The following is an 18278-nucleotide window of genomic DNA, read 5'->3' as shown; positions in this document are numbered from 1 at the left end:
AATCTAGGTGTGTCCCTACATCTTCATGAAAAAATAACAATCATTGACAACTAGGCCTATTGATCAAATTCATGCTTACCCTCCAGCAGAATCTTTCCTGGATCCTTCGTTGTCCTTGGTCTTGCAAGATATACTATAATGCTCTTTCTATTACTTATAGAACTGTCTTTGTAAGCTGAAGTAAAACTGAACAGTATTTGTCTTTATAAAATAAAAATTTATTTGAACAAAAGATAAAAATGCTGGTTACACAATGATTAATAATTGTAGCAATATATCAAAAGGTTACAGGTTATAATACTTCAGCTTATCCAATCTCAACAGGGCAGTCCTGTATAAGTGGAAAATTACACAGGCTATTTACCTTGTAAGCAGTTCAAGCAATAGATGTAAAAAATAACTTGTCCTCATCCGAGCTATTCAAGTTAAGATAATAGAGCAGAGCAGTTTGAGCAAAAAGAATTTCAGTTAATAAACTGAACTTGAAGAGAACTAATTTCTCACCAGGGATGTACACAACAACACAATCAAAAATGCAACAACTAACAGTCAAAAAGCAGTCATATTTATACAGACCTGGGTTACATTGTTCCTATGCAATTTCTTGTTTGTTTTTTTCCCAGAGGAACTAAATCATGTGACATCAGCCTTCTATTGCCTCAGTCAAGGAGGCTTCCGGTGTCGACATTGTTTCCCATGGGCATTCTTCCGTCCTTTCTGTCTTTTGCGCTTCGGGCCTCTGTGTAAGTGTGTGCGTGTGTATGTACTGTATCTGGAAGTGTATTTGTAGGTTCATAATATCTTTCAAATTATTCAAATTATTCAAATTTCAAATTCATTATATATGATACTAGCAAAAAAGTCAAAAGCATGGGTAGAGAAGAAATAACCTGTAATATTTAATTATTTTAAATGGAATCATTACATGTAATTTAATAAACATTGTAAAAGACAGAAATAGCTTGATAAAACCAAAGCTGTATACATTTAGTTTTTTTTTGTTTTTTTTTTATATTGATTTAATACTTAATATTGTCAAGTTGATGCTGTAATATGGCAGTATTACACATTTTTTCAATATATATATACAGTATATAAAGTTTTTTTTTTCCAGTTAGATGAGAGCTGAGGGATTCATGATCAAAAACTCAGTCATCCAAAAAGGTTCCAAGTTATTCCCTTCTTTGGCTGGTTGTCCATCGGTGAGGAAGAAGCCACATTAAAGATCTCAGGCCCAAGACCTGCAGTGAGAATTATTTATACAATATATAAAAATGATAATTAAACAAGGTATAGATTTAGATATAGATTTAGCCATTGGCTAAAAGAAGACCATGAGAAGATCAGCCAATAGCATGCATTTCTCAAGTAACTAATTTACATTTTCCCAGCCCTTTCGATTGGTGTTTTAAAACTTACTTAGGGGGGAAAATTGCTATATGCATTAGATGGTTTAGAGACCGCTAAACACTGCAGAATGTATTTCATATAAGCATCCAATATTGCATGATTTATTTTTAAATGGAAGTGAAATTAAAATCAAATAACAAAGGAAATTCCTGGAAGTATGTCAGGACAGGAGTCCATCTGTATCTAAAATATAGTCCCATGAGTGCATTGACATACTATCTATCACTCACCTCCTTGTTCTCTTGGTCTCTTCCGACCTAATCGATTAGCTTTGTTACCCAGATATTTTTTCATTTCAGTTTCACAGTCGACCACGGTTACATTTCTTTTCAATGCAGCCTCTGAAAAAGGAAATGCAGCCTCTTAACTTTATAGTCTTTTAGATGTATGATATTACATTGTATTTATCAAGCTGTTAATACTATTACATGTATTCTTGTACACTAAAATAAGATTTTGAACATAGCATGTAAGGAAGAACAATTGCCAAAATTGCAAATAATATTGCAATCGCAATTTCCATAAAAGAAAATCGTAATGCGATTTTTTTCCTCCCTATACAGTATTGCCAAGGCCTAAATGCTCTTAGGGATAAATTGGTCAAATTGAAGAGCTTTAAAATATGTTTTAAGCTTATTCCATTGAAATTTTGATTTGAAAATGAAGACAAATGCAGACATAATATTAATAAAAACAAATATTTTAAGTATGTGGGAAGTGTTCATGTAGCAGTGAGTTTACCTCTGATAACATCTGCTAAAATGAGCTTAGATAAGGGCCTTTTATCTCCTCTCCCCAGCCAGTTGAACTCCTTAGCCAGATCATCTGTTAGGACTTGCTGCATAATATTCTTAATCACGTCCTTGTCTCCAAAGCCTCCAAGCCCTGACAAATATTGTATCTGTGAAGAAAATAGTGAGAATTTTATTACAGTTTATTGATTATTTTAATTACAAATCTCTGCAATATTTGATTCTAATTGATCAATGGCATTGAATTGTCAAATATGTTGTATACGGACGACTATGCTGTTGTCTGCCTGGGCTATTGCTCTTAAACAATTTAAGCTCGTCTACAAGTGAGATCATAAAATAATTTGGACTCCAATCAATATTTTCTTTCCCTTTTTTTGGTAAATCATAGAACAAGTAGGGCAACTTGTACAGTCAGTCTGTCATTATTGCAAAATAAACGTCTTTAAGACATTTCCAGTAAGGTTTATTTGGTGATATTGACCGGCTGAGTGTACAGAATCCCTTAAAATTCTTGATAAACTCTGTGTTGACTCACATATTTTTTGCGTGATGGTGCAGTGTTGAGCTCTCTTTCAATCCTCTCCACATCTTCAAAGGTTTTAAGAGGCAGTTTTAGGCTTGTTTTGACATTTTTAGTGGGCAAGCTGGTACTGCTGGGGACTTCAGAAGCCGTATTGTCTTTCAGTAGTTTCTTTAACATGTCAGAGTTTCCCTGGACTGTGCTCTTGATGTCTCTCAGCATATGGAGGAGATCATCCTTGTCTGTTGTGTAAAATGATTTTTTTTTTGTGTGTGTGTGTGTGTATTTTTTTTATACAAAAGAAAAAAATACACTTTTCCAACTGATTATGACAAAAGAAGTTGACTCACCATTAGCTGGCATTCTGGATGTAGATGGAATTGGTACAGGAGGAAGTGGTTGTAACATTGCTTGCATGCTTTCAAGCTTTTGTCTTTTTAGTATTCCAGGGAATCCGGCTAGAAGTGGCCTTTATTTGAAAGCAAACAAATGCGTTTTTAAACAAAAAAGTACAAATTAATTATTTTACCTTCTCATGGGTCAAAACTTTTGAACTATTTTGATTGGAAACAAAATGTTTGTTTTTGGTACCATTTTTCTTTCTGTTCTTCAATTTCTTTTTTCGCTTCTATTGCCTTGTCGAAAGTGACTGCAATAAGATACATATTTTATTATATTATAGTAAAAATAATGGTAAAGATACCTAAATTTAAACAGTTATTTTAAAAATTGTAAATGTTACCATGTTCTTTGTGAAAGCTAATATTTAATTTCTCCCATGGTTTCCCTCCTGTTTCAGGTTTAAGTCTGTTCTGAACAGCTTGCATGCACTTCTCTGGTGATCTGAATGGAGGCCAGTAACTTTGTTTCTTGTCTGAGCTCAACCAGTGTGATGATACCACCATCACTTCGTCTGAGTCTTGCAAGGTAACAACTGCATACATGATCTGCCTAAAAAAAGAGGGGGGAAAAAACAAGACAGGATATTTAGCCCTAATTGAAAAATAAATATTTTATAGTAAATTGGAAAGTTGACCAATCAAATCATCTTAAAGTTGTGAAAGGATTTATTTCTTGAAAATATACACAGAAATTATCGTCCCATTAACTGATCTAGCCTTGTGTTATTTAATCAGTAGATGTCTAAACATACATCTATACATTTAATAATTTATGTTAATTGCAGAAAGTAAAATCAGCTAATTAAATCTTGGTCATCTTCATGAGCCTCACCTTCCATCACTCTCCATTGAAATGTCTTTTCCCTCATTAGACAAAAAATCACACTCATCAACATAGCCTTCACCCGTTTTTAAGCATTTGTCTGATGCCTCATCCTCAGTCTCATTTTCCAAGCACTTTAATTGTTCATCGTTAACATTTCCTCTGAATAATTCCACAGTGTCATATACTTCTTTATCTCTGCTCTTCACAGCTGTAATTACTTTCTCAAGGTCCTCAGGTTGGATGCAAAGTATCACACTTTATTTAAAAACGAGAATATCATTCTGTTTTAAACATCCAGTTAACATTGTGGAGGCAAAGCATTTCAGAGCCAGTGTAATGAGAACTGGGGTCAAAGGGCAGCCCTGATCCAGCAGTTTGTCTTTCTCAATTGAAACATCTACAGATTCAGTTTCTGGTGCATCTCTGAGAAGGTTTTTCACAATGAGGAAATCTTGATACAGAGTCGGGTTTGACCGTTTTTGCTCTTCTATCTCATCCTTAATACAAGACAAATGTATCTGAGTGCAGAGTGTTTTAGAAGTGATCATGACAGAAGCTGAATTTTTTGGTCCAAGACCCTTTGACTGAGACTCCAAGAAATCATCTAGAAACTGGGATGCCGTCTGGTCTCGGTGTGTCTGACACTTGAAGAGATTGTACAGCTGATACGATGTCAATCTCACTGACTGCATGTGAGCTTTCTTCACCCAGCGATGAACCCGTCTCATCTGTCAAAAGATCTTTGATTTTTAGATTCAGCATTAATTGTATCTGGTGATCTTTCTGAAAAAGGGTTGTCGGAACATTGTTGATCTCTAAGGACAGAGAACGTCTCGGTTACGTATGTAACCCTCGTTCCCTGAGTAGGGAACGGAGACGTTACGTTGGATGACGACGAATGGGGTTTCGCTTAGAAAGCATATAATCTTCGAGTATATAAAACGAGCCAATGGCAAAGAAATGCCATGGGTCTGCGGAATTTGCATAGCGTATCTCAGCCCCACCCTGGGGGTATATAAGGAAGTACGCTGGCAACATGCAGATATGTCTTCGCTGAGGAGCCGAGACTGAACTCAGGCGTTCCAGCGGTACAGCGGAAGTGGCAGGGAGATGTAACGTCTCCGTTCCCTACTCAGGGAACGAGGGTTACATACGTAACTGAGACGTTCCCTTTCGTTGTCACTCCGAGTTACGTCGGATGACGACGAATGGGGTTCCCAGTGTAATCACGCCACCTCTCGACTGTCTTCCAGTGCCCTGCATAAGTCTGAGCTCCCTGTCGTGAGACTGGCACGGACGAAGGATTCCTACTTAACACAGGAATACCAAGGTACACTGGGAAGCATATCTCAGTGGAAATATGCAATCATGCCCAACCCGAAGGGGGGACTTAGAATACACATATGACCCCGAAGGGCTACATATGGAGAATCACTGGGGTGTCCAGCCGCAGGTGGAATATTTCAACCCCAGGGGTGGCAAGGTGGCTTGCCAAGGGAAAGACACATGCTCAGAGAGGCTTACAGTGGAAATACACATGTGGGGGTCGCCCAGAGGGGGAACCATGCACATGGAAGCACCTAGCCAAGCGCGAAAGCTGCCAGGGGCATAACTCTGGCGTTGACGTTGTCAGTGCTGGAGGAGACTCAGGGCTTATTAGGCTCACCTGAGGAAAATATCGCACGTATCCCGTCCGTGGAGAGTAATGGCGAGCAAGCGAAGACACCTGAGCAGAATCTAGTACTGGCTAGTTGAAGCGAGTACATGAGAAGAAACTGGCTCTACTCGGAGATTGTAGAATCTCGCGAAAGTATTAGCTGTCGCCCAGCCTGCAGCTCTACAGATGTCTGTTAGCGAGGCGCCATGTGCTAGAGCCCAAGAGGATGCCACACTCCGAGTGGAGTGGGCCGTCACACCAAGGGGGCATGGTCGACCTTGCTGCTGGTATGCCAAAGCAATGGCGTCTACTATCTAGTGGGACAACCTTTGCTTGGAGAGAGCCTTTCCCTTCAGCTTCCCACCATAACAGACAAAGAGCTGGTCTGAGGACCTGAAACACTGAGTTCTGTCTACGTAAGCACGGAGGGTGCGTACTGGACAGAGCAGTGCCAAGGCTGGGTCTGCCTCCTCCAAGGGCAGCACTTGCAGATTCACCACCTGGTCTCGAAAGGGAGTGGTGGGAACTGAAGAATAAAATTTCATCTTTTAATATAATTTCATTATTTTAATTTCATTATTTTATTATTGAATATTATGTATCTGTACTATTATTCTTTATTAATATTCATAATCAGTTGTATTATCTTATAGAGTTATGAGTTTTATGTGCATGACAGTTTGAGTGCATGAGAGACTATAGATAGCATGGATGCATGTGAAGATCATATGTCAGAGACGGAGGGAGACAGAGGGGTGTACACTGTAACATGTTTTCGACTGATGCAGATGTAAACAACAAAGATAGTTTCTTAATATGGAAGTGAATTGTGCCATGTGTTCGTATAACATATATGTTCCATTTTTAAAGCTCAAGCAACATAGTTTGTTACCTTAAAAGGAAGCTGCTCTGTAATGTATATAAGCTCAACCTTACTGTACCACCTCAGATAAACTTAGAAGCAGAGGCATAATGGCATGAGAAAGAGAGAAACAGAGGCAGAGCCAGAGAAACCATTTACATCTAGCATGATGGGATGAGAAGATAAAGAAATGGGGAACAGAGATATCTGGAATGAAGACCTCTCATGTAGCCTTATTCTTGTATGCCTGTTTCTCTCTGTCTGACACATGATACATAATAAATTGATATCTCTTGGCAAAGGTAACTGGTGTAGCTTCCGTGATTAAACCATAATGGGGAAACCATGATTTTTAAATCTACAATTGGCGTCACACGAACAGGATTGATATTTTCAGGATCAATTTTAATCATTTCAGGTAAGACCTTATTTTTATAAAGTAATTATAGGTCTGCCTGATGATTAAACAGACTGAAACTTCTTAAAAGAACTGTGCTATTTAAATTACCAGTTGTGTTGCCAAGAAACATGTGTCAGACATGGTAAAATTGGAATTAAATTAAGTAATTAAATTTAATTTGGCTAATTTAAGTTCCTCTGAAAAGTAAATCTCTAAAGTATTTGATATGCTGTTATAGAGATAGATCTTTTTTAGAAAGAAGACTATCTAGTCAAAAATTCGGGAAATTAGCTGTAAGACGGTTAAGCTAGAAAATTTGATAGGATACTTGTTAGACAGGAGCGGTTAAGTGTGGCGAGTTCCAAAGGGGTAAAAATAGTCTCTAAAACATTAATACGCTGGAGTAATACAAGTATGAAAAGGCAGCGATACTTGATGACAGGAGTGGTTAAGAGTGGCGAGCCCCTCAGAGAAAGGGTTAAAAAAAGCTCTAAAACATTAACACACTGGAGTCATACATGTATGAAGGTGCCGTTCAAATATTTGAGGATACTATTCTGAGCAAGCTTAGAGGAAAAAGAAAGAGAAAATTCAAAGAAATTAATCTGAGATAAAAAAATAAAAAGAAAAAAGAAACTGATCTGAGTTAAACTGAAAAAAGAAATTAAAAAGATAAATGAAAATATAAGGGTTAATTTTGTTCATCGAGTGAGAAGGGAGAGTGAAGCAGCCCTTCCTTTGGAATCTATACCCTCCTTTAGACACACACACACAGAGAGATATAAATAGAAAGTCTGTTGCTTCTCTAGAATACACAAAGGTAATTGTATAGCAAAACATTATCTTCTGGGTATTTGAAGAGAAAAACAGAAACAAGCTAAGCTTTTTAGCAGATTTCTGGTGTTAATGTGAGTTTGAAAGTTGATCATTGTTTAACATTACAAAATTTAAGTTTTTTTCTGAAGAAGAACAGGAGATAAAATAACATCAAAAGATTGAAATTAAGGAATTAATTTGAAGGAAAGATCTATGATGATAGTTTTATAGTTAATTGACAAGTACAAGCTGATGAAAATTATAGATAATGACTCCATAAGAATGTGAGTTGGAAAATATATAAGGAAAATTACAAGTATAAACAAAGATGTTTATTTAGAATACATATTATTTCTGACTAGGTCAGAGTAAAAAGTGAGTAGAATGAAATTATAAAAGTATTGTAAATGCAGAATTACTCTGAGGCAGTCTTGACATTCTCTCAGAGTTTTTCTCTTATTCAAAGTCATTTAGATTTTGTTATTTGAGCCTGTGTCATAAGTAACAAGCTATCTAGAATGAGCACAGCGTCTCAGTTGGAAATTATAGACAGAGATTTTTAAAGAAATAATATATGCAATTGGGAGTTAAATGTTTTAATGATATTCTACCTTAAATGATAGAAGTGACCATTTTTATTCCATGACCAGTAACTTCTTTGTCTCATCTTTGTCTTCACCATGTACAGGACTGATGGTTCCAGTTATTGATTGGTTCCGGTTATTGATGTAACAGAACATTACACTGAATTAATTGTTGTAATAACTAAATTCACTGAGTATAAACTCAGCATTGCTATGTTGATGTTTGAAGATGTCTGATGGATTCTAGTGATTAAATACTATCATTGATTTATCTCCATGTTTGCACTATTAGCCATTCCAAATGACTCTGGTGGCTCTTGAATGCACTTTCCTGAGCTCTGGAAAATACCTGTTAAAAATTTCCTAATGGGAAGGAGCGGTTACCAGTGTAAATGGGGTGATTTCTCAAAGACGGGTAAGATCCTTTTTTGGTCAACGGAGGACAACCTAATTCAGGGGGGTCACCGCCACTGGGAACCTACCCTGAAGGGGGGTGTTAGATGTGAGATGGGTATGGTTGAGCAGATGTTTGTTAGGCCAACAGCATCATTGAGGGTTACAGTTGTCTGCCCTCCAAAAAAGTGAGCTCTCCAATGCCTGATCACCAGAGACCGCATTCCTTGAATGGTTTGTATTTCATTGTGACAAGTGTCATAATTTGATGTAACTATGCCAGGGGACAACACCCTGAGGAAAGGAAATTATATACAAAAGAGCTGATGGGAAGAGTTTTCAAGAACTAGCTGAGACCATGAGGGTAATTGTCATTAATGATGTGGAGAGCAAAACAAACATTGTTAATTTATTTTAGAATATGGTGTTAGTTGCCTTATAAAAAAATTCTAAAAGTGTTAGATCCTGAATATGTGATGGTTGTATGATGTTGAATTAATTTCTATCATAGTTTTCACATTTCAGATCATTAGACATGGCATTGGATAATTCCAAGACACATGGTGGTGTTTAAAGATGAAGACTTTGTTTTTGCTAATTCAAAAGAAGTCTGGGTAACAGGGAATAAATTAATTTATTATTTTAAACTAAAGATAACTTTAGAAATGCTCCTTTGATGACAAATGGATAGAACTGAGAATAGGACATAAGGAGTGAAATAGGAGATTTTATACACTACTTACAAAACACAACTCCACAAACAATGAACACTCATTTACTGATTTTCAACCCCAAGAGATAGGATCTTTTTAACATCAACGTTTGTTTTGGGTTTGTTGTTTTGGCCGGGAACTTGAGGAGTTAAGTACTTAACGAGTCAAGGCACTGGTAGAAGAATTATTAGTTTTTCTTTTCTTAGATGATTGGGGTTCATTTTAAATGCTTACACATAGACGTTAAAATACACATAGTACACGGGGACATAACATGGGGTTTGGGTTCTATGTTCTTTGTTTTGTTTTTGTTTTCTTTTCTGTTTCTATTCTTCTATCCTTTTCTGTCTATTTTCTTGGTCTGCTATTTCTTCTCACTATCACTTCTATAGGCTGGCCACCTGGGAATGATGGTGTGGAACTTACGGTCGTAGTTCTAGTGGAGGGAAATAAAATTTCATCTTTTAATATAATTTCATTATTTTAATTTCATTATTTTATTATTGAATATTATGTATCTGTACTATTATTCTTTATTAATATTCATAATCAGTTGTATTATCTTATAGAGTTATGAGTTTTATGTGCATGACAGTTTGAGTGCATGAGAGACTATAGATAGCATGGATGCATGTGAAGATCATATGTCAGAGACAGAGGGAGACAGAGGGGTGTATACTGTAACATGTTTTCAACTGATGCAGATGTAAACAACAAAGATAGTTTATTAATATGGAAGTGAATTGTGCCATGTGTTCGTATGACATATACGTTCCATTTTTAAAGCTCAAGCAACATAGTTTGTTACCTTAAAAGGAAGCTGCTCTGTAATGTATATAAGCTCAACCTTACTGTACCACCTCAGAGAAACTTAATGGCATGAGAAACAAAGGCATAAGGCAGAGAAACAGAGGCATGGGAAACTGAGAAACAAAGGCATAATGGCAGAGAAACATAAAGCCAGAGAAACCATTTACATCTAGTATGATGGGATGAGAAGATAAAGAAATGGGGAACAGCGAAATCTGGAATGAAGACCTCTCATGTAGCCTTGTCTGACACATGATACATAATAAACTGATATCTCTTGGCAAAGGTAACTGGTGTGGCTTCCGTGATTCAACCATAATGGGGAAACCATGATTTTTAAATCTACAGGAACCTTGGGCACATATCCAGGCCGGGGTCTCAGGATCACATGAGAGTTAGCTGGTCCGAATTCCAGGGACGCTTCGTCAACCGAAAATGCCTGCAGGTCCCCTACCCTCTTGATGGAGGCCAGAGCAACCAGGAGCGCTGTCTTCATTGACAGGAACTTAAGCTCCACTGATTGCAGAGGCTCAAAGGGAGCACTCTGCAGGGCAGTTAAAACCACTGAGAGGTCCCAAGAGGGTACGAGGGGAGGACGAGGAGGATTCAGTCTCCTCGCTCCCCTCAGGAACCTGATGATCAGGTCGTGCTTTCCCAGAGACTTACCATCAACTGCGTTGTGATGTGCGGCAATGGCGGCAACATACACTTTCAGGGTGGAGGGAGACAGCCTTCGCTCCAACCCTTCTTGCAGGAAGGAAAGCATGACACTGATCGGGCACTTCGTGGGTTCTTGTTGTTTAGAAGAACACCAGTTGACGAAGAGCTTCCACTTCAACGCATAGGCATGTCTCGTGGACAATGCTCTAGCGGAAGTGATGGTAGCCACCACCGCTGGTGGTAGGGTACTCAAACCTGCCTCGTCCCGTCCAGGAGCCACACGTGGAGGTTCCAAAGATCGAGACGAGGGTGCCAAAGGGTGCCCTGTCCCTGAGAAAGCAGGTCCTTCCTCAGAGGAATAGTCCAGGGAGGTGCTGTCGCGAGGAGCACTAGTTCTGGGAACCAGGTGCGGTTGTGCCAATACGGGGCAACCAAAATGACCTGCTCCTCGTCCTCCCTGATCTTGCGCAAAGTCTGGGCAAGAAGGCTCACTGGGGGAAACACATACTTGCGGAGGCCCCGCGGCCAGCTGTGCGCCAGTGCATCCGTGCCGAGCGTGCCCTCAGTCAGGGAATAATACAGGTCGCAGTGGGACGAGTCGTGGGAGGCAAACAGATCTACCTGTGCGACCCCAAACTGATCCCAAACCAGCTGGACCGTCTGGGGATGGAGTCTCCATTCTCCAGCGAGAGGCTGAAGCCGAGACAGCTCGTCGGCCGCCTGGTTCAGGTCTCCCGGGATATAGATGGCTCGAAGCAACCTCAGATGCTTCTGACTCCAAATGAGGAGGTGGCGAGCGAGTTGCGACATATGGCGGGAGCGTAAACCACCTTGATGATTGATGTACGCTACTGTTGCGGTATTGTCTGATCGTACTAGTACGTGTCGACCCCTGAGCAACGCACGAAAGCGGTGCAGGGCGAGACGTACAGCCAGCAACTCGAGGCAATTGACATGCCAAAGGCGCTGGGGTCCTGTCCAGGAGCCCGCGGCAGCATGCCCATTGCACATGGCGCCCCAGCCCGTGGTGGAGGCATCTGTTGATACAACAACATGCCTGGAAACTCGTTCTAAGGACACTCCGGCCCGAAGAAAACTGAGGTTCGTCCACGGGGTGAAGGTTTGACGGCAGGTCGGAGTCACTGGGACTCGGAGCGTGCCGTGTTGCCATGCCCACCTCGGGACTCGATCGCGAAGCCAAAGCTGAAGCGGTCTCATATGAAGCAATCCGAGCGGCGTTACCGCGGCTGTGGATGCCATATGCCCCAGGAGCCTCTGAAAAAGTTTCAGTGGAACCGCACTCTTGCCCTCGAATTGGTGAAGGCAAGTCAGCAGAGACTGCGCGCGCTTGCTCGTAAGCTGCGCGCACATGGCGACCGAGTCGATATCCATACCGAGAAAAGAGATCCTCTGCACGGGGCAGAGTTTGCTCTTCTCCCAGTTGACCCAAAGGCCCAAACGAGCTAGGTGCCGGAGCACGAAGTCCCTGTGTTCGCAAACCTGGTCTCGAGAGTGAGAAAGGATCAGCCAGTCGTCGATATAGTTCAGGATGCGAACCCCCTGTTCCCGTAGGGGAACGAGGGCTGCCTCGACGACCTTCGTGAAGACGCGAGGAGATAGGGCTAGCCCGAAAGGGAGAACCGCGTACTGGTATGCCTGCCCCTCAAAAGCAAACCGAAGAAACGGTCTGTGTCGAGGAAGAATGGAGACATGGAAGTAGGCGTCCTTCAGGTCGATCGTGGCAAACCAATCCTGCGGCCGCACGCATTCGAAACGGCATTTGGCCGTGAGCATCTTGAACGGCATCCTGTGAAGGGAGCGGTTCAAGATGCGCAGGTCCAGGATCGGTCGTAACCCACCGGTTTTCTTCGGTACAATGAAGTAGGGGCTGTAGAAGCCGGACCTCATTTCGGCTGGAGGGACAATCTCGATCGCACCCTTCGCCAGTAGGGTGGCGACCTCCGCTCTCATGACAGGGGCATTGCCCCCGACCACAGTAAAGCGGACTCCCGCGAAGCGGGGAGGAGATCGTGCGATTTGAATCGCGTAGCCGAGCCTGACGGTCCTCGCGACCCAGCGAGACAGTCCAGGAAGCTGTAAGTTCAGGAGCGCCGCTTGGCCTGGTGTTAGGGGGGCGCGGGGCTGGAGGGGGCTGTGACGCCTTCCTGCGGCTTCCTCCACGACGCGGCCCGGGTGGAGGTTGCTGCTGGGGCCGTGCGGGAGGGGGGGGGAACCGCAGGAGGGCGTCCTCAGCGGCGAGCAGACTGAGGCGCCTGTGCCGACGGCTGGGTGGAGGCAGCAGCAGGCCGTCGGGGCAGGACATGTTTTAGAGCCTCAGTCTGCTTCTGGGCAGTCGAGAACTGCTGGGCAAAGTCCTCGACTGCCCCACCGAATAGGCCAGCCTGGGATATGGGGGTGTCGAGGAAACTGGTTCGCTCAACCTCCCGCATATCAGCCAGGTTAAGCCACAGGTGTCTCTCCTGGACCACACAAGTGGACATCACCTGACCCAGGGAGCGTGCGGTCACCTTCGTCACTCGGAGAGCAAGGTCGGTGGCGGCACGCAGCTCAGTGAAGAGCCCTGGGTCAGTCCTCCCCTCGTGCATGTCACGCAACATCTGGGCCTGGTAGACCTGGAGTGTCGCCATGGCATGCAGTGAGGAAGCTGCCTGCCCCGCAGCTCTATAGGCCTTCGCCACAAGCGTGGAGGAGAACCTACAGGCCTTGGAGGGGTGCTTAGGGTCGCCGCGGGAAGAAGCACTCTGAGGACATAGTTGCATGGCAACAGAGCGTTCAACCTGGGGAACCCCAGTGTACCCTTTGGCAGCCGCCTGGTCGAGAGGAGGAAAGGCGGAGGAGGAAAGGCGGAGGAGGCCGCCGAGCGATCGCGGGAAGACAAGGGTACCTTCCAGGACCTCGTGACCTCCTCATGCACGTCCGGGAAAAAAGGCATTGGGGTTGGACGCTGACGGGGATCAGCGGTCGGCCCCAAAAACCAATCGTCCAACCGCGAGCGCACTGGACCAGGTGGCGGGGACCACTCAAGACCAATGGCCGCGGCTGCCCGGGAAAGCATGGCCGTCAGCTCGGGCTCCGACTCGGGCAATGCTGGAGCACCCGAAGGTGGCAGCACAGCCGAATCGTCACTTCCCAAGGACTCCTGCCCACCTTGTGATGCAGCGATCGACATCAAATCTTCCTCTGGAGCGCCGAATGAGACCCGCGGCGGGCCCTATCTTGCACCCAGCGCAATTGACTTTGTACAGCGACGCATGTATCATTCCTATTTTGCACCCGCGCAAAGCGCGTTTTTCCCTCCACAGAAGCACGTCGCTAAACTAGGGAATGAACTTGCGCTCATTGGGCGGTTCAGCGCAAAAAAGGAGGTGTGTTCCGGCGCAAACGTTCCTTCATGCTATTTTGCAGGTTTAGAAAACAATTGCGCCACTAACCAGGAAAAAATTGTTTAAAGTCAGTGGCGCGTTGCGCATGTTATTCATATGCTATTTTAAGGGCACATGCTTGGCCATAATCAATGAAGCGTGTGCACAACGCGCATACACTTTGATTCTCTCATCTACACAGAAGCAGCAGTTTTCATTTTTGCAAATCATACATTATTACGATAGATAGATAGATAGATAGATAGATAGACAATTTATTATAAAAGCATACATCTAGCTTACACATTTACCCAAATTATCATACGCCTTTTTAACCGAAGTTAATTTGGGTGGGTTTCTCCATCCCCAACCTCCCTGACGAGAGCGTTGCTCTCCTCGGCTGTGAACCGCTCCTGGCGCGCGCCTGGCAAATCCGCCGTTTTGATAGGAATCCGCTTTAGAACAAACGCGCCTGCTCTTAAAGGGAATGTGAGATGACGCTCTGATTGGTTTATTTCACGTTACGCCCAAACCACACCTATGAATAATGAAGCTGCTTCAGACCAACCCATTTTAGATTTGCGCCTGGCGCAAGAGTCATTTATCCCGCCGGGAAACTAGCAACAGCGCCAAGACCCGCCCACAAAGTCACTTGCGCTTTGCGCTTTGACACTTGCGTTTCAGATCGTTAAAATAGGGCCCGGCAAGTCAGAGGACTGTACTACGGGCTCATTAGGAACACTCACGGGTTGCACAGTGCTAGAGGGCGGTGTGGAGCATGGAATAGTCGGCGCTTTGTTCCACACCGTAACCCTCAGATCACCCTGGCCGCCATCCGAAGTACCAGCTCTCGCGGAGCTCGTAGATCGGGGTGCGGATGAGGGGACTCTACCATGAAGGTCACTGAGTCTCGATCGCAACCGTGCGATGGGCATGTTCCCGCAATGGGAACATGACTCATCCACAAACGCTGCCTTAGCGTGATCAATGCCCAAACACACAAGACAGCGATTGTTCCCATCAGAGTCAGAAATGTATAGACCGCAACCAGAAGTGCACGGGCGAGGCATCTTTAAAAAGACGTGCCGCGTGCAAGCTCTTTTAGAAAGGAGATTTTCTCCACAAGTGTTGAAGTGACCAGGGAGATGAACACACAAACACTGGCAAATCACTGCACAGATAAGCAGGGAATGTGCACTCGCTGGAACTCGCTGTCACACCAACACCTGGAGAGTGGCTCGTCTCGAAGAGAAATAGAGATGATACTCAGGAATTTGGCTGTGGAGTGAAGTGCTAAACTTGGCTCCGAAGCGAAAACATATCTGCATGTTGCCAGCGCACTTCCTTATATACCCCCAGGGTGGGGCGGAGTTACGCTATGCAAATTCCGCAGACCCATGGCATTTCTTTGCCATTGGCTTGTTTTATATACTCGAAGATGATAGGCTTTCTAAGCGAAACCCCATTCATCGTCATCCGACGTAACTCGGAGTGACAACGAAAGGGAACGATGGAGGAGTCTCTGATTTCACAACTTCTGACTCGCAACACATACATTCTTCTGGAATAAAAAAGTAATCCAGCCTGGACGCAACTTGACTGTGGAATGTATACTCCTGCTTTACAGGGTTCGTTCTTCTCCAGACATCAACTAGCTGAAGAGATTTCATGAACTTATTCACACAACAGCGCAGCTGTCTGTGGTTTGGCCTGTCTGTCACCCCTTTTGAATTGTCTTTGTCGATAAATGGATTGAAAACCGTGTTGAAATCTCCACCAATCACCAGCAGCCCTGTGGTCATTGACTGCAGGTAACGTGAAAGTTTTTAATGGTTATAAACACTAACCAGAGTGTACAGCTGACCTTCCAGTTTACATTTCAACAAAACATAAGCTCCACAGTTATCTTTTTCATCACTTATACATTCAAAATCTAGTCTTTTCCTGACTAGTATGGCTGTTCCCTTACTAGTGGAGGTAAACTTTGTGTAGAAAACATGCCACTCATTTTTTAGGTCTTCTATAATATGTTCATCTCCTTCTCCAATGTGCGTCTCTTGTAAAAAAAACAACATCAGCATTTTGTAATTCTTGAAATTTGTGATCTTTTTTTTCTTTAAGTCCATTAACATTCCATGTAATGAAACTTTTGGACTGAGTAGCCATTGACAGATCTGCTCTCACAGACCAGCGAGAAATCTTCAGCTTAGTTCCCTGTCAAAACAAAGAGTGTCTACAGATACTGTCTACACTTGATGCAGATGCCCTGTTCATTACTCCATGCGGTTGCGCCACCTCTGAATACAGGACAAATTAATTTGAAATATTCCCTTTGATGTGTCCTCGGATGCACCCAATAGAGACAGTGTTAGAATATTGCAGGCCACATTCTTTTGCAAGTTTCAGCTTGCCTCGTCATAAATCTTTGGTATAAACTTGCCTTAATGGCAACAAAAAATTTTTTTTATAAAACATAAACAGTTTTTATAACAAACATAAACATTTTACTTTAATAACCAAAAGTAACACATTATAGCAAAAAAAAAAAAAAAAAAAAAAAAAATCAGTCATACCCTACTTGAGTTTCTTGCTTTAGAAAAATTTTTACTCTAAATAATTATGAAGGTAGGGTTAAATTTGCCAAATGTTTTTTTTATATATATATAGTTTTTTTTTTTTTTTTGTGGTTTGTTTCGGGAAAGAAAGAAAGAAAGAAAGAAAGAAAGAAAGAAAGAAAGAAAGAAAGAAAGAAAGAAAATCAATTCAAGACTTTTTTACTACAGACACAACATGTTAACACACCTTAATTAACTCTTAAGATTAAGTTGTAGAATTCAGATAACTTTAAGCAGCAGAATAATTGGAGGGAAGAGTTACCTTGTATCTCTCAGGATAAAACACTGTCGTCAGTTCAGCTGTCTGGTTGAACAGTGAGTAAGATGTCTGACGTTAGATTTGCTTAATAGACTCACTCTTGGGTGTGGACTTATTAAATCGCAGTACCAATTGAACATTCTGTGTTTTTAAGGGATAGTTTACATTCTTTCATCATTGTTTGGACCCCAACATTCTTAAAAACCTTTAAACTTTAGGGAGTTATCATGCTTTTAACTTTACTGTTCCAAATAAGTTCCTTCTGAAGGATTTGGGAATACTTGAGTCATTACTAGTGGGTTACCATTACCTTATACTATACATTATGAATTATTCACATTAATTATGAACCAGTATACAGTAGTTCGTAGTAGTCCTCTGGGAGGTTTGAAAAAATTTGTAGTTACTGATTAGCTAATAGTGAACTACCACATTCAACTGAGCACTATTACTTACTAATTCATTATCCAGAGTTTCTTGTTAGTTAATAGTAGTTGCTAGAGTGTTAATAATGTGTTACTCATTTGTTCCTGTGTTTATTAATGATGGAACAGTATTCTAAAGTGTTACTGATTAGTTTAATGTAACAGAGAAAATTAAGTGAAATCACATGAAGTGAAGCTATAAACAGAGTTGGACATCAGTATATCTTCATTAGATCTTCATTATTGTAAAGTGTTAAAGGGATAGTTCGCCTAAAAATGAAAATTCTGTCATCATTTACTCACCCTTTAAGTTGTTTCAAACCTGTCTGAATTTCTTTTTTCTGCTGAACACAAAAGAAGATATTTTGAAAAATGTCGGTAACCAGTTGATGGACCCCATTGACTTTCATAGTTTTTTTTTCCTACTATGGAAGTCAATGGGGTCCATCAACTGTTTGGTTACCGACATTAATCAAAATATCTTCTTTTGTGTTCAGCAGAAAAAAGAAATTCATACAGGTTTGAAACAACTTGAGGGTGAGTAAATGATGACAGAATTTTCATTTTTGGGCGAACTATCCCTTTAAGTCCCCAGTCTATGGTCAGGGAAAATAACAAAAATAGCCTAAAGTGTTCTATACATCAAAACTGCTTGTATTCTCTTTTTTATATATATTTAAAACCACCATCACTACAAATCAAAGAAGCAGCAAATTGGCTTTGGGGTTGGGTCAAGGCCAAAATAACAAACAAAAAAAGAAAACTTTTAGAGAAGTACACTGAATTTAT

The 18278-nt window shown here is 41.8% G+C and overlaps 1 protein-coding gene across 1 annotated transcript; it reads right to left on the bottom strand.

Moving 5' to 3' along the window:
* Window positions 1–205: 205 nt before the first annotated feature.
* On the bottom strand, window positions 206–17186 carry LOC311093069 (uncharacterized protein). Its single transcript, XM_084130186.1, has 8 exons — window positions 17068–17186; window positions 3428–3636; window positions 3277–3334; window positions 3036–3154; window positions 2701–2927; window positions 2152–2311; window positions 1641–1751; window positions 206–1241 (listed from the first exon to the last, which is right to left on the bottom strand). Exons 2-8 carry the CDS (start codon window positions 3627–3629, stop codon window positions 1153–1155), a joined length of 966 nt encoding a protein of 321 aa, XP_083986312.1. The 5' UTR covers window positions 3630–3636; window positions 17068–17186; the 3' UTR covers window positions 206–1152.
* Window positions 17187–18278: the final 1092 nt, after the last annotated feature.

This window comes from Abramis brama (genome assembly GCF_963993115.1).
Source record: "Abramis brama genome assembly, chromosome: 12".
NCBI lineage: Eukaryota > Metazoa > Chordata > Actinopteri > Cypriniformes > Leuciscidae > Abramis > Abramis brama.
This window is presented reverse-complemented; position numbering and strand designations above follow the sequence as displayed.